Consider the following 19,641-nt stretch of genomic DNA (forward strand, 5'->3'; position numbering starts at 1 on the left):
AGACTGAGATATGGATATCAAGTACATGGAAAACAATGCTCAAATGCTATCTAATTCCCCCACGGTGTGGCCCACTGCGAAGATAGAAATATCTTGGTCACCTTGATTGAAGCGTCAATATGATGAATTGAGAGGCTGTGGTAGATGTGGGTGGACAGTTGTATTGATGAATGGTGACCAGAAAAGGTCAATGAAGCCAGCTGTTGTTTGCATTTGGCTTTGTTTCTCAACTTTGCGAAACTACTCTATCCAGGTTTGTGTGACCATGACCATGACAATTGGTAGTGGAGAGATGTGTGGCCGTGTGGCTGTGAGACCGCAAGGATTGATATTGAAAGTGGAGAGTTGGCCAATCAAGACCATTTGAAGGACCAATCCAGGTTGCGAGTCTTGGTTTTCGTAGTTAATGCAGGGACTTTTGTTGATGCCAGCTTGTGGGGGAAATGTTTGAGCATAGAGTTCAAAGTTTGAAAAAGTGAGGTGGAAGTTGGGGAATGGGAAGGTATTGAGGCATGAGTCGAGATTTGTTCGTTCGCGACAGCTGTCGAAACGCTGTCGGCCGGGTCGCTTTGCGAGGCCACGCCCGGTTGTTGGTCTGCCCCGAGGCAACTTATGGTGAGTGGCATTTAAACTACCGGCCGGAGTGCTTTCACCATAAGCTTGTCGACTGAGTCGCTTTGCGAGGCCACGCCCAGTTATTGATTTGCCCGCGGCAACTTGCAGTGGGTAGCATTTAAACTACCGGCCGGAGTGCTTCCACTGCAAGCCTGTCGACCAGAATGGTTTCTGGCTGTTGAATTGTGAGGTGAAGTGAGGCGAGGGGAGGGGAATAGGGAGTGATATGTGGTAGGTGGGTATGAGTGATACTAGAAACGAGTCAGCAAATCCATCTTTGCGGAATGGATAAATGGATACAACAAGATATTTTCATAGTAGAGGGTTGTCATGAAGGATGGTTGTCATGAAGGATGGTTGTCATGAAGGATGGTTGTCATGAAGGATGGTTGTCATGAAGGATGGTTGTCATGAAGGATGGTTGTCATGAAGGATGGTTGTCATGAAGGATGGTTGTCATGAAGGATGGTTGTCATCATGGAAGAACATATGCAGGCAGGTAGGTCATGGTGGAGTGTCGAAGACATAGAAGTCAAAGTCCAGACAAACAAAGTCACATGAAGAAGAGATACGTAGAAGGAAGAAAGAAAGAAGGAAAGAAAGGAAGAGAGAAATGGGAGGATGGGGGTATTTATACCCTGGTAGTGGCTTAAGGACCTGGGGAAACTGGGGTAGGCGACGAGTCCCTTCCTAATTGGGAAGGGTCCCTCCATGGCTGGGTCGTGCCTTCCTCTTCTGTCTGGGAGTGTCACCTGACACTGACTCCTGGAACAGCTACGTAGGCTTGTCAATAGACTCGATGTCATGACAGCCAACTACGTGGTCGACGCTTTCTCACTGACCTCTTTCAACTTCAGCCCCATCTTCGGCTTGTAAGCACACTCACCACCCCATATATCCCTCCTATCCAAACTCTAACAAATCCCCACCACCTCCCAGAGTAATACGCAAGTGTCAAGAGTTGTTTTGAAAATGTCTATTTTACGATTAAAGCACCTTGTGATATTTTTGACAGAATCCTTCATTTGTAGCGTGGCTTCAGCTACTACACTTGTGTAGATGCGCTGGATTTCAAACAATCCTATGGCGCGGGTATATGTACATTGTTTGATGGCATTTAGTCTCTCGTGAGGCGGGACGAACAAGTGTTTTCTCCACATACTGAGGATGTGAGGGTTGGAGTGTAAGCCGCCGATATGAATCTCCCACGGGGTGATTTGATCCTAAGCATTGGGCTTAGGTTGTGATGGTGGCTATTTTATGGCCAGGCCAATCCCCATGTCCCATCTAGACAAAGACTGTGCCTGGAAGCACAGGGAAGCCCGTAGACAGCCAAGGAGGCCGGTGAGATGCCACAAACAGGCGATGACCTCTCAAGGAAGATGGATTAAATCACTGTAAGATGGTCTCTAGAAGCTTGCTAGTGAGATCCTACCTAGATTTTCTCAGCCGCCCATAGATTCTTCGGCGGCTTCCTGGAACGTCTCTGGGAAAAATCCAGGTGGCGGCCAGATATCTGCTATGGAAGGCGGATGAACTAGTGGCTGTGATCCACCCAAGCGATCCGGGTCATGGCAGAACGCCTGGAATGTGCTATCATCCAAGAAGCCGAAATCCTTCAGGCCAGCCTCACGATTCGTAGACCATTCAGTGGTATCCAGGTATGCGAGGTCATTGAAGATGGCGTCGACATCACCAACGGAAGCGACATTTCCAGGCATCATAGGGGTCGAGGTCGTCGAGTCAGGTGTTTGGGGTTGTGGCAGTTGATATTGTGCGCTGGATGTGCCGTACATGGAATCTGCTCTGCTGCGCGGAGTGATCTTGTCTGGTAGGCCTGACTGTTCCCTTGGGTGGTGTGGTGCCACGTCCGTCACGCCTATGTCTGTGTTTTCCATAACAGTGTCCTTTGGGGTCAAGGATTGCCCATCGACTGGCATACTGATGCCAAGAATAGAAGAGGTAAAATCTCCTTCACCGTTTTGGGATAAATTGCGAGCTCCGCCTGGGGGGTGCATGGGGCGTGCCATGGGTGCACCCGAGAATGAAACCCCGACTGCCATCGGGAAAATGGATGGTCCTCCAACGACCTCGTTGGAGTGCTGCCACCTCTCCATGGTAGAAACCAAAGATCCATAGGCCGGCCATGTGGAGGTAAAAGTTGTCGTTTTATGTTGAAGCTCGTCTGCCCATCTGGCAAAGGGGAAGGTGTCTGATGAGTCGGCAATAGTCCGAAGTCTGAACGCTTGCTCCGCAATTGTGCGTAGACTTAGCTCGAAAAGCGGTGGAAAACCGCACATGGAAAAGTTTTCCAAGTGTTGGGTGAGCATAGAGAGCCCTCGATAGAGGAGCTTCTTGGCACCCTCTGTGGCTGGGCGCTGTGAACGGTGCAAGCCCTGCTCACCCGAGATCAATTGCAGATAGAGCCGAAGCAGGGTGGCCACATAGGTTAACCCTAGGTAACTCTGATGCGGAAGCAAGGCCGAGTGCCGTTCTGGATAGATGCTTTCCGGTCCAATCAGTCGGCATCCCAGAGGTAGGCAGCCATCCCACTGCTTGAGCTCCATGACCAATTGCTGCGCAAAAGTGGCCATGTTGTATCCCGAAGACATGTGACGGGAAATCTTATTGAGGACGCTCGCCAGCTCAACCAAGCGGTTGAAGCAGCTCAGGGCCAAGAGTGGTCCTCGGCGCGGTGTGTTCTTGCTGCCCTGTGGAGCACCCGTTGGTGGTAAAACGTCCACCCAGGAATTCCACTCTTCCAATCCATCCTCTTCCAACAGGCCCACCGCAGTAAGGTCATTTGAAGGCATTGCTGGACTCCGTGAAAGACGGAAAGAGAGCAATGAATCGACTACAAAGCATCCCAAAAAGACCGCTTTACCTTGTCTGAGTTCATCAGACCGCCGATTGTCGGACACAGTTCCAAGACCCACGGAAACCGCCATACGCACTGCTTGGCCGCTCAATAGCCAAGCTGCGGTCCAATCTTCAAGACCCATATTCACCAAGGCCAGCAGCAGCAATGCCTGAATGTGACCGGGTTCATAGCGTTCTTTCTCCGTGGGGATGAGGTTTCGCGAGACGGCATAGAATTCCTTCGCCAGAGCGACGGTTCCAGCGGGACCGGCCCGTGGAATTGTTCGCGATTGAGTGATAGTGTAACTCAAAATTGCCCACAGAGCGGCGTGATCACCGGACCCAGGTGAAGCTGCGGCAATAGAGAAAGGAGCGTTGGCATAAAGGTAAGAAGCGCGAAGAATATTATGCTTCACGACCACAGGGAACCACGAATGGGTGATTGCAAAGTAGATATCGAGTAGCTGCGACGTCTGAGGCGGCAACTGCAGCATATGGGGACTAGGTCCAGGGATACACCGACCATCTGTCTCTTTTGATAATCGAGCCCGCTTTACACCCGGCGATGCGGCAAAGGGCTCAACTACACGCGGAGCACCTGGACCGAGCGGAGAAGTGCGAGCTACTCGGAACCCCCATTGACTGTCGGGGTCATCATCTTGCGGGTTCCGCGATCGCTTCCCAGTCGCCAGTCCCGGCGTATCGGAATTAGACAGCAATTTCTCCAGCGCACCAAATAGCCGACTCGTTTTCCAACATTCGTGCAAACTTTCCGATGCACCATCGTCCGCCCACACGGATATCAGTTTCTCGCGACGGCCGGCGGACTCGGCGGTATTTCCTAACATGGCCAGCATGGTGTCCTCGAAACCGTCAATGTTGCAGATCGACAGCGCCCACAACTTTTCCAAGCCACGGACATAGCCCTCAGGGAGACCGCGTTTCTTCGCATGCGGGTCGTAGGAGCAGGACTGGCCCGATGTCTGACATGCGGAACAAGTGGGACGAATGCCGTCGCATTTATCCTATAATACACGAGGGGTCAGATTGGGAAAATAAGATATATGAGTAAAAAACTTGGCCGGACGAGACTCACTTTCTTACTGCGACAACGATCGCAAGCTCGGGAGACCCTCTTGCGCCGAGGGGCCTTACCTGATCCCTCATCCATGAAGAGGGATTTATTGGCAGGGATAACGCGCCATGTAGAGAAGATAAGGGGACCAGCAGCTTTTTATTGAAAGTTCACGATAGTTGAGAGCACTGCCAGGGCGGGCCGTATGCAAAACAAGCCGAAACTCGGAATGAGGTCGAAAAAGAGCAAGGCCGCAATTCGAAAATCGGAGGATCAGAGTCTAACTCAAAATACCATGTAGCCTGCACGGCAAAGGTTACAATTAGGCAGGCCGAGGGAGGACCTCGGACGCGAAGTTCGGGATGTGAAGGCACTCGGAATTATCGGGGGATCTCCACCTCCCCACAGTTATCCCACATGTCCGTAGGGACTTACTGTGACTTTGAAGCTGCGTTAGATTTAGGCATCGGACTATTCTGTACAGAAGGCTCTAGAAATAGAGATCTTTTTACGCTGATGACCTAGCAACTGATGAGGTACCAAGGCATTTGAGTACCTAAGGCATCAAGGCATCATGGCAGACATTCCCGATGCATAGCCGACCAAAGCCGACGAGGCTTAACCGGATTCGGACTATAAAACCTTGAACGCAGTATCTAGTACGTATTCAAGCAAGATAAGGTCTCGTATGGCTGCTATCTGTCTAGTTTTCTTGAGTCTATATCAAAGACCCCATCATCCAAAAGGTGCAGTGATGGTCCATGGTGGTCCAAAACAAAAGCGAAGATCTTTGAATCCATAATCTGCTTCTAAATTGTTGGTGAGGTACACACAGAGTCATCTCCCGAGTGACACATTCAAGAAAATGGGTTCCGTGCCTCGATTGACTCAAAGTCTGTCGAGGCATTAGTATTCGCCAAAATGATCCACCAGTGCAGTCCAGTAGACCAATTCCTTGCCATTAAACAACTGCCCTCACAGAGCGGCCCCGTCAAATATCCACTCTTACTCGACTTCAATTAGCCTATGCTTGATACAACTATCGCCAAGCCAAGCCACGGTTGCGCAGACTTGGACTCTGTCATTACATTTGAGTCGTTCCAAAAACGACGATTGTTGATCGAGTTTCCTATTTGATCCACTATCATATTCCACAGCGAGTTACGTTGGACCACCTATGGATTAAAACTCTTTCGCTCGTCAAAATAAGGGTCAAAACTCAGCGTAAATGGCGGCAGTGCGGGTGGTCCTTGCTATATGCCGATTCCAAGGAAATTGAGGCAAATTTGGAAGTAAATAACGAAGATAGATACAGGTAAAAAAAAAAGGCTAGATCATCCAGTTCTTTTGGGTATGATGAATGCTATATAGCATAGATAGAGCATTGACATAGTATGAACGATAAACAATTATCAAAAGCCGCTACATATTGACCAAGTCAACGAAGGGACATGTAGAATTTTTGTGAATGTAGATCCCCTAGGATTGACAACAGCACTCTACTGAGGCATCAGGAGGACCTCCCTTTTATGAAGCCTGCCGTCACACACTTGACAAAAACCGACGACGCTTATAACGACCTCGGAAGGTCGTAGAGTGAGCATGCTGATATGAAAAGTCTGTAGGTATACTATGAGACTGGACTTATTCCTTGAGTCGCTCAATCACAATGGACTCGGTATGGCCGAGAGACGCCAATCACCCAAGTACTTCCGATGCAGCTTTGCTTTTTCTATGCTATTTTCTTGATATCCCCATCATCCCGCATGAATAACTTCCCTATAGAGTAGCACTAACACTGCGAATTTCAAGACACCTTTCTTATCTTTTTTTCCGAAAAACGCTTCTACGAGTAGTTTAGTGGATCAGAAAAGTGAAAAGTTAAGATTGAAATCCAGGCCCAATTCCCAGGGTTGAAGAAATGAGGCTTTTCAAATTCCATCTCTAGTACGCCGTATACTCCTTGCAAGGTCCCACTTGAAAGATATATGGCATAGTCGCTGTATCTTTTTTTTTTCAACAATTACAAGTCAGCAAGTTCAAGGAGTCAGTCACTTACTTATGCCAGTGTGATCTGAGGTAGGTGACTGCATGAGGGGAAAGCAGTGCCGTTGATCTATGCTCCATTCCGTCGATCGATACTATCCAGGACGCCGCGAAATCAGCAAACAGTATATCAAATTTCCTGAACCACCACTGGATCTTGCTTTAGGATTAAACCCTATGCTTGGAACACCGAACTCATCGGTTTAGGTGAGAATGCGTTTTATTATAGACTCATTACATGATAGGGACTGCAGAAGGTCCGGGGGTGGATTGGATCTCACCTCACAACAATCATATTTGTAGCCCCTAACTATACGGAGGTGCTTTTTGCAAGAATCCCAATCCTAATTGATATGTGCCTATACGCTTTGATACCCTGTTTTTAACTACGTGTTGCAACATGGTGTTCGACATTTTACGCTGGTTCGCTCTTCTCGCGTGAGCAGTCAGGAACACTCCGGCATTTTGCGGGCATCACGCAAGCTCCACGAAAGATAATATAGTGAAGTGATACCTTGATGGGTTTTCTGTGGTTGTCTGTCAAAGTAACAACCCGCTTTTCTAGCCCCAAAGTCAAGGGGTCAAGCAGCTTCGGTAACGACGGGAGTGACATTCGGTGGCTTCTGGACCTAGGGATATCCGCTCGGAGGTATGAGTGAAATCTTTCATGGCGCATAAAGGGCCCGAACGTCCAACATCCGACTCGGTGATCGAAGGCGTTATCGAAAGTCGCTGATACAGCTCTTCCTTCTTGTGGAGGTTCTAGTTCCCGAAGCTGGCCTATGTAGCCCGCGACCTGGTTTAGGATGTGCTGCTTTTAATCTTGCGATAGGCAGCCCCAGTGCCATGCTTTCTCAAGGCTCATTCCACAGACGAACTCCATTTCGATATAGAGCCTATCACCAATATTAATGAGGCGTTAAAGACTTGAGGGAATTGATGTGTGCTCAGCGACGTATCTCAAGGCTTCTAGCTCCGGCATGTGACATGGCCCTTTGATCATTTTACGCTGACTGGGACCCCATGTGGTCCAAGTTTGTCTGTGTATAAACTGATAGAGTGACAAGTTAGAGGAAAATGGAACACAGAGTCGTGAAAAGACCAACTTCACCGTAACGTTTGGGTATTTTTTTGGACCGAGCGAATTTTCCAGCCCTTCTGATTCTACTGTAAATAATTTGTGCATGGTTATGACTAGTCAATCAGGCTGACTATCTCATTTTTACCCAAGACACCGCTATCCAAGCCACGATCGATTATCTATCTCCTTGCAGATATGGGGTAGAGGTATCTATGAAGAGTCTGTTGATCCGCACGTTGACCTTCGGACCAACTTCCAATATCTGTAGAACTTGAGATGATATGCAGTCCAATTCACTGCCGAGAGAGGTATACGAGATCTAGTGGAAAAGCCTTTTGCCGGGAACAAACTGGCCGGCAACTTCCCAGTTCCTCATTCCGGGGAACATTCACAAACTTTGGCACATTATCTGGGGTATTGTTCTACTAACAGACTTAGATTTCTCCATCCATTGCCCTATCGATTGTCCACATGAACAGCCATCCCTTCTCAACATCCCGCATTCGATCTCTAGATGCGATTCTATGCCTCGAGTGCATTTGATCATGGCGTTCGTGCACTCGACATAGACCCCAACTGATTCATCGCCTCTCACCATGCTCGATTCCAACCCTTTCATTCCCCCTCCGATGGACGCCAAGTCCGACATCCCCGCATGTGCTACCAAGGAAGCTGATCCCACCATGTTCCGCCCGGAATCCGCCCCTCGCATCTTTGCTCCCAATGCATCCCTCGTCCTGATCGGCATCCGCGGATGTGGCAAGCGCTCGCTAGGCTTCGTCGCCGCGACCGCGCTGAAGCGACGATTCATCACCGAAGACCACTACTTTCGAGAAGTCACGGGCGTCACGCGGCAGGAATACCTCAAGCGGTATGGTAGCCAGGAATTCCAGCGCCGGGATATCGAAGTCCTAAAGATGATGCTGGATAACCACCGCACGGGCTGCGTCATGGAGTGTGGGCTGGCTAGTCTGACGCGACCTGTACAGGATCACCTGCGTCAGTATGCCCGGTCCAACCCCGTGGTCCATTTGCTGCGCGATATCGATCGCATTCAGCAATTGCTCGGTTTAGAGGATCAGGCGGTACGATTGTTCCGGGAAGGGGACCCGATGCATCGGAAGTGTTCAAATTTTGAATTCTACAATCTTGAGGATCAGACTCGTGCGTTGGACAATGGGAGCCCAGACTGCCGGTCTGCGGATTATTCTTTCAAGTTGCAAGAGGTGAAAGAGGATTTCACGCGGTTTGTACAGTTCATTACTGGACTCGATGTGAACTTCTCGAGCTATGACTCGCCGTTCGTTCTGCTGGAGACACCACCAGAGCTGCGCTCTTTCACCCATGCTATCTTTGTGCGATCTTCAGATTTGATCGCCGACAATGTCAACCTGACTGAGCTGGAGTCTGGTGGAGATGCTATCGAGCTGTGTGTCGATCGCTGGAGCCCAGATATGGCAGCCACTGTCAGTAAACAGGTCTCGGTCCTGCGTCGAAATGCGCGGACGCCTGTAATTATCTCTGTTGACACTTCCTCTACCGGTATCGACTCCCTGGAGCCAGCCACCTCTTCTTCTCGTCCTTATTTTGAAATAATCGAGCATGCTCTACGCCTGGGTGTGGAATATCTTGTCGTAGACCTGACTCAAAACCGATCCCGGCTGGTTAGGGCTATCAAAGGTCGTGGGAATACCAAAATCATTGGCCAGCAGGTCTTTGAACCATCTTTTCCCACCACATGGGACAGCACGGGCTGCGTCACCATATACAACGAAGCTGAAAAGCTCGGCTGTCAGCTCGTCCGCCTCCTTCGAGTTGCAACAAAGCGAGAGGATAATGCCGCTGTGATTGAGTTCTCCAATAAAATCAGATCACTTCCAGGAGATCACCCACCGCTCATTGCCTACAATATCGGCACTCTGGGCCGCACCTCGCAAATTTTTAACTCGATCCTTACTGCAGTAACACATCCAGCGATCACCCAGTCCGCAGAGAATAAACACGACCCGCAGATAACCTCTCGCGATGCCGTCCGCGCACTCTTCGAAAGTTACGTGCTTGACCCTCTCAAGTTCTACATCTACGGGGAGAACGTCGCCTACAGTCTATCTCCGGCAATGCACAATGCGGCACACCGACACTGCGGTATGGGCCACACCTATAGTATCCCGGATTCACCCTCTCTCGCAGTCTTAGACCGACTGGGTCGAGATCCGCATTTTGGGGGTTCCAGTGTTGTGCAGCCATGGCGTGTACAGGTATACCAAAAGCTCGCCTCGAAAAGCCGACACGCCGAAGCCATCGGGGCAATCAACACAATCATGCCGCTCCGCGGATACGCAAACGGAACGATGTTCCCACTCCAAGAACAAGCTAGCCGACGCAACCAAGCCGGGTGCGTGCTGGGCTGGTACGGTGAGAACACCGATTGGGTCGGGATCATGACGTGCATCAGGCGCCATCTCTCGCCGCGCAACGCAATCAGCGCAAAAACAACAGGCCTAGTCATTGGCGCGGGCGGCATGGCGCGGGCCGCCATCTACGCCATGCTCCGACTTGGGTGTCGGAAGATCTTCATCTACAATCGCACACAGTCGCGTGCCGAGGAAGTTGCGGGGCATTTCAACTCCTGGGCGTCGTCGCAGGCGGACTCGGCCGAGGTGGTTTGTGTCTTGCACTCGCTTCGGCAAGACTGGCCTGTGGATGCTGCTCAGCCTAGTCTAGTTGCCTCTTGTGTACCGGCTGATCCAGACCGAGATGAACCACCGGCGAACTTTGAGATGCCGGTGCAGTGGCTTGGGAGTCCTACGGGGGGTGTGATACTCGAGGTGAACCTTTTCCTTCCTTCGGGAAGAGTTTATTTCTTGTCACACGTACTGATTGGATTTAGTTGGCTTATAAACCCCTCGATACACCACTTTTGCGACAAATGCGCCGAGTCCGGAGCGAGACTGGGCGGCCTTGGGTCTTGTCTGACGGATTGGAGAATGTTACTGAACAGGGCATTGCTCAATTTGAGTTAATGACAGGCCGCAAAGCGCCTCGGCGGCTTATGACCTACGAGGTTTTACATAATTATGTGGGTGACAGTGGGCGTTTCGACGAGAAAGCTATTCAGGCTCGTTTGGATGGCGTTGGGTCTCCGGTGACTCGGGAAAAGGAGTAGAGGGAATTTCTTTTTGATATGGTTCTGGTCGTTTTTTCCTGACTTTTTGGGTCGGTTTTGTATCTATGAAACAGTCTCACACAGTTTATACCAAGACGAGACTCGAGCTCTCCCAAGATTAATCGCCACGTGAACGCCCGATAACACTCTCCTATCGTCACACCGCCCAACACATGGGCTGTCCAAGGTTCTTTTGTTTAGGTCTCCTCGTCAGCTTCACTTCACTCAAAGACCCCCCCCCCTCCCCTTCCCCCTAAAGGCCCCCTCGGTGTGAAATAGCCACCTAAAATATATTCAGATTGGCTTGAACACGGTATACAACCACCAATGCCAGGATTTTCGCCAATGCAGACCGACTCGATAACGGCAACATGGAAGAAACGCAAGTGGGACCATGAGGAGCCTAGAAGTCTAACACGCCCGTAAGTCTGACAATGCTTCTATCAGGGTGAATAGATAGACTGATATGATAACCAGAACAACATATGTCTCATCCTGCCGAGTGGATCGGCCTGAATACGATGGTGGCTGCTCGTTGCCTCTGTCACGACACCCTGACGGAACAGACATCTCCTTTCGACCACGCTGCCTCCCTCGAAAGCGCCGACACGTCCAAGGCCCTTATCTTACACTGCCATCCCACCAGCACCAGCATCAACAACAGCTCCAGCTCCAACAATCTCCAACCCACCTTTCCCCAAACGTTTACGGCGCCCCAAACCAAGACCCATACTCACCCCCGGTCTCCCCTAAAACTCTCGTCCCATTGCCCTACCCATCGCAACAATCCGCCTCCCCCTCCGCGCTCCGCCCTTGCCACATCTGCCATCGCCGGCCAACAACCCGGCAAGTCCTCGACGCCTACGCAGATTGTGATCTCTGCCACGAACGGGCATGCTTCATCTGTCTCCGGCAATGCGATAGCGCATCCTGTGGCGGGACTTTCGGTCTGCCAGAAGTGCATATGCACGTGCACATGAGCTCAAATGACGACGGCAGCTATGATACTAGCGAGGCGCCGAGGAGGAAAATCTGCTCCAGCTGTGCTGTGGAGGAAATTACCGAGACTGGGGCGGAGATTGTGCGTTGTGTTGACTGTGTGCGTGGTACGGGCTCGTGGGCTTCAGCGGCTATTCCGTCTGACTGGGCTTTGGATGACATGCGGCATGAGGACATGACCGGGTAAGGTTATCTTACGGGGTTGATTTACTCGCCTTTGTGGAAGATTTGAAGATGGACACGACAGTATGACACATATGAAACTACGGTATAACATTCAGCACGACCTCAAGGTTGTTTTTGCTGCTCCTTTGGGGGAGCTCTTTTTTTTTCGGAGTTTGATGTTGGGACTGGACTGGACTGGGGGCACTGGCTGGGATTGAAGTGGGATGGTGGGATCTTATTGGCATTTTATATTGGACTTGTAGCATGGCGAATTAACGATCTTTTTTTACTTTGATATAATAGCATATAGCATAATGATATCATCTTATATACTCCATCGTCCAAGTCGATGTGCATATAGACTAGACTGGTCTCTATTTATATCAAAAGGTAAGGACCAAACGAAACCAGACTACGGTGAGAGTAAGAGTAAAGACACAACGCATATACCAACAAAGGATTGGAATTGTCCCATAGGTAAAAAAAGAACAACGCCTATAGATGCTGTCCTGGTGGGACCAAGACTGAGCGGGTAAGCCCTCAGTCTTGTTCTCATCTGGACGAAACAAAGCAAAAAAGCCCTATGTGTATTACATGTGCACGCCAGGGAGCTTCCTGGTAATCCAGTTAGCCGTGAGCAGTCAAATGAAATTCCTTTGAGACAGAGTGTTCATGTAGTTCTTTGTTTTGTCGGGTTATTGCCCTAGTGACACCATATACTGGAGGCTGATGTTAGAACGGATGTATAGAAACATAGATTAAATGCATTAAAGCCATGCTAGAAATGTAGACCCATAGAACACAACATGAAAATGGCGAGGGTATTGCCAAAATGAAAACCCCATACTCGTCCACATGCAAATTCATTTCTTCCCACTCTCAATCTCAATCCCCAATCCCTCCAGCTACCCCTACCTGCCAAACCTCATCTGGGCCCCAGCAAAGTGCCAAAGACCACGCATATACCCTTGATACTCCACCGCCTCTCCGTCCCCACTCAGTCCATGACTACGCCCGCCAGTGCAATACATCTCTGTCAACCTCAACTGCCACGGTGGATACCCATCGAGCTTAAGGAACGGACCAAAAACAAGCAACAGATCCGGCTCGGGTTTCAGCACCGTATCCGATAGCGTAGGGTCCATAGTCAGTGGCTGCGTAGTGATCTCGCTGATCTCAGCGTCGACCAACTCCGGGGTGATATCTTCCGGGGAAAGCTTGCCGTTCTGGCTCATCTCCGCCAGGGTTTTGGTAAGGTCGACAAGGGTCTCGCGGCCGTCCGTTGAGGAGAGGAGGAGGATGGTCAGAGTTTGAGGTTGGCTTGTGGTGTCGGGGGTTTTTTTAATGGGTGCACTACGGTGCACTGGGTGGTGAGGGGCGTAGATTTGCAGAATGGGTTGATGGCTCGGGGTGCCGTAGTAGGAGGCGAGTTTGGTAGTTATAATTTGGTGAAGGGCTGGGATGCAGGATTTTAGGATGCCTAGATAGTGGGTTAGTATTGCTGTGTACATTATCCTGTACATTGGGATAGTGGACGATAGGGAGGAGATGTTCATACCGGATTTTTCGTATACACTGAGCTGGGAAATGCCCGAGCACGAACTCCACGCCGCCAATTCAGCAACCTCATCCATCAACACCGCAAGAGCATCATCTTCCTTCCGCAGCCTGAGAATTGTACTCAGATGCTGCGGCAAGCGCTTTAGATTCTTCACATCTTTCCGAATCAGCTCGGGGGTGCGGTGGTGGTAATAGACGATTGCGAAAATGCGGTCAACGACGGCGTGGTACGCCTGCAGGAGACGCACGACGATGCCGAAGATGATGTGTGTGATGGCATAGGCGAAGTAATAGATTTGCGACTTGACGAATGTGCGGACCGGTGTTTTGCGCGTCTTGCGGCGCTCGCTGGTTATCGCTTTGGGTGCTGGTTTTTGTCGTAGCTCGGTAGGGTCGGGAAGATAGCTCTTAAGGAGGGTTTCGCGCTCTTCTACGCTGAGTTTTGTGCCGCGGGCGCGTAGATCGTCGCGTAGGATCTCACGGTCTCGTTGGGAGACCATTGTTGTGGTGGGTGAAGAAGGGAAGAGGAGGAGTGGGTGTTTTGGAGGAGTTGGTGAACAGATATACTAAATGAGTAAACGTTATAACTATGGCTATTTTCCAAGCTATTCAAAGCTTTGGAAGGTGGTTCTATTCATTTCATTTTTAATATGTCGAGATCAATTTCGACCATATATCTCACTGCCTAGTAATGGATGGTGGTATACGTACATGTATAGAAACAGAGCATGTGCGTGGCAGTAAATCTCCTCGAACCAAATCCGTGTCCCTCAGCTTTCCCCGGATTCCTTCCATCCATTACTTCAATTACTCCCACAACCGTCTGAGGAAGAGACACCATTGTCCAGCTCTGCAGGCAGCTCATGTCTGTCCACTATCAATCATGATGGACAATGCATCCATCAACACGAGCTCCGCCCGCACCGTCTTCCCCCAAGGGCCCAGTTTCACCCTCGAAGACTTCTCCGGCCGGGATTTCATCGTCAAGGAGTTTATTGAAGCCCTATCCGACACTGCCATCTCCAGTCGCCGCTCATTAGTCGGTACCGCCGGCGCTGCCAATCAACCCTTCGACCCTAAACCCCTCATCCGCACCTTCGAAAGCGCCCAACGTCGTTTGAGCGAGCTCTCTGGAGATCTCGAGCTTCGCGAGAATGAACTCTCAGCAGCTGTCCGACGTGCAGAAGCGCAACATGGCCAGAACCTCAACACCCTCGGCCATAAGCTACGCCACACCATCGAAAACTTTCAGCAGCTTGACACGTCTCTGAATGCCCCCGGCCGTGAAAATCCCGCAGGGACTGGGAACATGGCAGTCGAGACAGGAAAGCGTCTAGAGGAGCTAGACCGACAGCGGCGACGAGCTTTGGACGCCCATTTCCTCATCCAATGCTGGGACGGAGTATGCAATCGGGGCGAGATCTCGCTATTAGAGGGCCTGCGGCGATCTGGTACAGGCGAGGCCAAGGTGCGCTCCGCACATATTGCGCGCCAACTGCTGCGCATTAGTCAACGCCTGGACCCGCAGAGCTGGCAGGAACACCGAGCTCGCTCGAACGGTGGGTACGGGAATGGCTCTTCATCTGAAGATCTCAGCGAGAGCAACACGCCGCGGCGGAATACGCGAGAGATCATTGAGAAGTTCTCCGAGACGCTAGAGAAGGATTTGCTGAAGCAGTTTGACGATTTCTACCGCAAGGCTAACTTTGACGGTATGAGGGATTGCGCAACTGTGTTGCAGGATTTCAATGGCGGTGCTAGTGTAATTGCCTTGTTCGTCAACCAGCATCAGTTCTTTATTGAACGCAGCCAGCTGGTGACAGAAGAGATCGGTGGCGATCCGGAGTCGTGGGAGAAACTGGCGGATCCGGACGCGGAGCTTCCTGGTGTTGAATCCAGCCTTCAGTCGTTGATCGATGAAGTCAAGGTTGTGGTCCAGGAGGAGTCTGCTATTATCAGGCGGGCATTCCCCTATTACGAGCAAGTCCTGGGTAAGTTCTTACAGCGGGTCTTCCAGCAATCTATCCAGCAACGACTGGAAATGGTGCTGGAGAAAGCGGCTGGAGTGTCGTCACTAGCGTTCCTCCGCTGTCTACAAAGCTCCCGGGGCTACATCAGTGCTTTGATCGAAGATTTAAAGTCGCACGGGTTGACCGAGCATCCGGACCCCGTTTCTTCTCAGACAGCTGTGTTGCTAGATCAGCAGCTGGAGGAGCTTTTTGTGCCTTATTTCATTGGATCATCTTACCTTGAACGCGAGAAGCGGACACTAGAAGAACTTTTCAATGCGGTTCTATTCAGATTTACCTCCTACCATGCCCGTCGCAAGAAGGCAGCAACGACTTTTATGGCCTCGCTATCCCGGGCTGGGTCGGAACTCCTTTCAACTATACGAGATTCATTTATCAGCCGGTTGGACTCACCGGAGGTCTCACCCGTCCTGCGAACAGTCCTGCTCAGCGTAGCCAAAATAGGCGATACGCTGGAGACAACTCGATTGACCGAAATCAAGCTCACAGAAGAAGATGGACAACCTAATCTTAGCGACGCTAAGCGGATGCTGAAGTGGCTGGCCGAAGCCGTGGGCCGAGGACTCGAGCTCAGTGTCAACAGCGATACCCCCAAAGATGTCTCCGCCTTGCTCAACCTCCTTCTCCTCACGATGGGAGAGGGATACGTTGATGTCTGTCTAGACACCGCTCTGGAAGCGGCTACGTCGCAAGAATCCGGCAAGGCCGAGCCCGACTTTTCCTATCTCTTCTCGGCTCGCACTACGATCAGTATTACCACATTGGTGGTGATGTGCATCCATGCGGTCCTTCTCCCTCTGTCAGCCGCGAGCATCACCACCCGCAGGGATATGGAGAAGCGCATCAACCAAACCACCGCGCGCATCGAGGACAAATTCAACACTATCGAGCAGAAAACCATTGACGCTACATTCGCCTGGGTTAGCAAATTGCTATCTGGCCAGAAGAAGAACGACTTCCGGCCCAAGGAGAGCGATAACACCACATGGTTAGAGATGCTACAGACCCCAGTACGTTCCATCCAACATCCACCCCCACCAAGAAGCCTACTAATCCCAACAGACCTGCGCATCAATCACCTCATTCTTAACCCGTCTCCACAACGTCGCGCGCACCTCCCTCCCGTCCACCGGCTCTAATGTGCGCCAACTGCTGACCGAGATAGCCCTCGGAATCCGCAGCCTCCTTCTCGAACACTTCAAACGGTTCTCCGTCAGCGGACCTGGTGGTTTAATGGTAACCAAAGACATGACACAATATGCAGAACTCTTCAGATCTTGGGACATCGACAATGAGACCAAAGGCCCCGGTGGTGCGCTGGACGTGCTACTGGAAGTCGGCAGTCTATTTGTGATTGGACCGGAGGCTCTTCGCGAACGAATCCGTGGTGGTGCTGCCAGTGGCACGACCGGTGGACCTGGGGGCTCAGGACGCAATACTAACCAGGAGGGTAAGTTAAGTGTGCAAGAGGTGCGGGCTTATATCTCGCGTCGCGAGGACTCCAATACTTTTGCTATGCAGCAGGTTCTCAACGCATTGTAAGCGGAAGATCTTGGTCTGGGATGTTTATACCCTGTCGTTTTTGATTTGGTAAAAGCGGATTGTTTCTACTGGGGAATACATAAACTGGTGTAATGATGATGCATTTTCTAGTGTTTTTCTATGATTACCTTGAACAACGTGAAGATCAAAGGTACCGAAATCGGTTTGTAGATCATATAGGCGCCATCCAGGCGCCGATGCGACGGACTTTAACGCGCGCTGGATGGTGTCTTCCGGAAGGGCCTTCACATTAAATCCCCCTCCTCCAGAAGCTATCATCTTCCTTCCTCTCCTTCTAAAACTTCCCTGCTAACGCTCCTCTGTCCCAGTCTATTCTATGATATTCGGCTACACAAGCCCGGTGTTGGCAATCTGGGTGGTGATATCTTGATGCAACTCCTTTACGCGGAACCCTGTTGGCGGATGTCAGCGCACGGTTCAACATGCTCCACTACTGGTTATCTGCATGGTTATTTTTTATCTGCAACAGCCTAGCAGGGCCGAATCAAATTGAGCTGTCCCACCCTGTAACGCAAAAGCCGGGTGTTGACATGGCATTCTGATATCAACTAGCCCGCAACTCAAAAGGGTTTTGCTAGTTAGTGGTATCATGATAAAGTGGTACTTGCTGAACCAAAGCTCGTTGGTTTCACGAGTCCTTTCGTGAGAATGGTCCGGACAGCCGAACGAGTTCGACGAAGTTGAACATCTTTGTGGTCAACGGTCATCTCCAAGCTTTGCTTAAGTACGTCTAGTCTTGAGCTGTCAGAAAGACACCAAGAGCGCAGAGAAGGGCCAAGGCCATCTCTGGGCATCTTCGAAGCATGTAACGTCTTTATTTGTTCCATGTTCTTTGGTTGCTAACTCTTTTTCATCGCAGGGGGAAAAAGCGAGTCTCGTTCCACGGCTCAAAGCAGTTGTTGGGTCCTTCCTCAGTTAGGGCTGGATCTTTCCACGACGTCGCATCTGGTTAAAGGTATGACATTTCCTATATAGATTCATGAAGGGATTCAGAGTCTCTTGGCTGGAAATCTTTATGGCAGGCAGCATTGATTCCGTGATTCCCAACATCCACCTCGGTCTAGTGTGAATAAAAAGCCATCTTGGGCATTTCGTCATTGATGACCATGATCCTACCATGCCCACCATGCCGCTACATCATCTTGGTGATCAATCAAGACTCCAAAAGACGGCCTTGTCCAAGGCTGGCCATATCACCCAGCGACGTGGACAAATTCTATGTTTGGTTGAGTCGTCATCGAAACCTCCTCCATTCAACCTCGCGTGCTCAACGCCGATATGTATATGCATGCAACAAAGCTCAAGCAATGAAATCGGTCGAAATTTCGGGATCTTCAAGTTGGCCACTTTGCCCGTATCCATGCTTGTTTCGCGGAGAGCTTCATAAATCGTCTTCAGTTAGGCGATATTCCAAAGGGTTCAATGCGGGCACTTTTGAAGAAATCTCGAAGAATACCTAAGATATGATGCTTTATCTCTTGATGCTCATCAGCACATCCATGAGAATTGTTGGTCTTCCTGGAAGGAGCACTGTTCCTGAATACCAGTTCGTCACTTCCTACCTGCATCTATATCTATTCATACACATGACGCCTCACTACGGTTGGTCTCCCCCCTCTATCCCTAAATTATTATAAACCCGCTGACCAGTGACGCAGTAAATATATCCTTAAACCGGCCATGCCTCACCTTCGCGTAACGTCGATCATGGCTCAATGAAACCAGCCTCGATCGGGACTGGACGGTCGTTGAGGTAAATTTGCCGTCTCTAGGCATGAAAATCTTCGTTCTTAGCTTGGTGTATGCCAACTACTTTCTCATGAGCGGGCTCTCGCGGCATGGGGTATTTGATAGCTTCTCGTGGACCGGGCCGAAATGAATGCTCCATCTGCCCTAGCGACCAGGACACCGGCTATCTTGCAGCCTCCTCGGTGGGTGTATGAAATCTCAAATCACGTGAACTCGACACTGCCAAGATGTGGTTCCTAACGGATGTTAGGGCCTAATATATAGGGGCAATTTGAAGCCGCAAACAATGCAATGAAATCGAGGATCTCATTTTACTAGACCAGCCATTCGAAATGGATGACTCGCCGTGTTAAGTTTAATTTCATCCGGGAGACTCCCAGGATGGGAACTGCTAGCGATGTTGGGAGCAAAAGGAGGCATCAATTACCGCTCATCGAGATTTCACTTTCAGGGAAATACCAAAACGGCGAAGAACAGTCTTCATGGCCTCGGCTAAGCCAGAATGCTTGCAGGAATGAGAATTATTGACTACTTTACAATGACCAGCAAGTGAGGACCCCAACTCTTATGCTTGGAGGCACAGAACAGGCCTTGTTGAAAATGACTCCGAGACATCAGATGCAAGAGCGGATTGAGAGGGATGGAAGCAGCCTGCTCTCAAAGCACCGAGATCCACTTCCTTGATTTACAACATGCTGTTCGAAATGGCGCATCTTGGATGGTCTACTCGGGC

At 50.4% G+C, this 19,641-nt stretch overlaps 5 protein-coding genes across 5 annotated transcripts; 3 read left to right on the forward strand and 2 right to left on the reverse strand.

Moving 5' to 3' along the window:
* Nucleotides 1–2,060: 2,060 nt before the first annotated feature.
* On the reverse strand, nt 2,061–4,645 carry Pdw03_1293 (C6 transcription factor, putative; the record flags this gene model as incomplete). The annotated part of the gene is made up of 2 exons (XM_014679730.2): nt 2,061–4,499; nt 4,571–4,645. 2 exons carry the CDS (start codon nt 4,643–4,645, stop codon nt 2,061–2,063), a joined length of 2,514 nt encoding a protein of 837 aa, XP_014535216.2.
* A 3,627-nt stretch (nt 4,646–8,272) lies between these two features.
* Nucleotides 8,273–10,842, forward strand: Pdw03_1294 (Repressor protein; the record flags this gene model as incomplete). Its single annotated transcript, XM_014679729.1, has 2 exons — nt 8,273–10,504; nt 10,567–10,842. The coding sequence occupies 2 exons, from the start codon at nt 8,273–8,275 to the stop codon at nt 10,840–10,842; spliced, it is 2,508 nt and encodes an 835-aa protein (XP_014535215.1).
* A 345-nt stretch (nt 10,843–11,187) lies between these two features.
* Nucleotides 11,188–12,028, forward strand: Pdw03_1295 (cytochrome c1 heme precursor protein; the record flags this gene model as incomplete). Its single annotated transcript, XM_014679728.1, has 2 exons — nt 11,188–11,264; nt 11,320–12,028. The coding sequence occupies 2 exons, from the start codon at nt 11,188–11,190 to the stop codon at nt 12,026–12,028; spliced, it is 786 nt and encodes a 261-aa protein (XP_014535214.1).
* Nucleotides 12,029–12,917: 889 nt separating this feature from the next.
* Nucleotides 12,918–14,066, reverse strand: Pdw03_1296 (Di-trans-poly-cis-decaprenylcistransferase-like; the record flags this gene model as incomplete). Its single annotated transcript, XM_066099870.1, has 2 exons — nt 12,918–13,486; nt 13,565–14,066. 2 exons carry the CDS (start codon nt 14,064–14,066, stop codon nt 12,918–12,920), a joined length of 1,071 nt encoding a protein of 356 aa, XP_065957597.1.
* A 383-nt stretch (nt 14,067–14,449) lies between these two features.
* Pdw03_1297 (Exocyst complex component Sec10, putative) lies at nt 14,450–17,138 on the forward strand (the record flags this gene model as incomplete). Its single annotated transcript, XM_014679726.1, has 2 exons — nt 14,450–16,606; nt 16,659–17,138. 2 exons carry the CDS (start codon nt 14,450–14,452, stop codon nt 17,136–17,138), a joined length of 2,637 nt encoding a protein of 878 aa, XP_014535212.1.
* Nucleotides 17,139–19,641: the final 2,503 nt, after the last annotated feature.

This window comes from Penicillium digitatum, chromosome 5, assembly GCF_016767815.1.
Source record: "Penicillium digitatum chromosome 5, complete sequence".
In the NCBI taxonomy this organism is placed as follows: Eukaryota; Fungi; Ascomycota; class Eurotiomycetes; order Eurotiales; family Aspergillaceae; genus Penicillium; species Penicillium digitatum.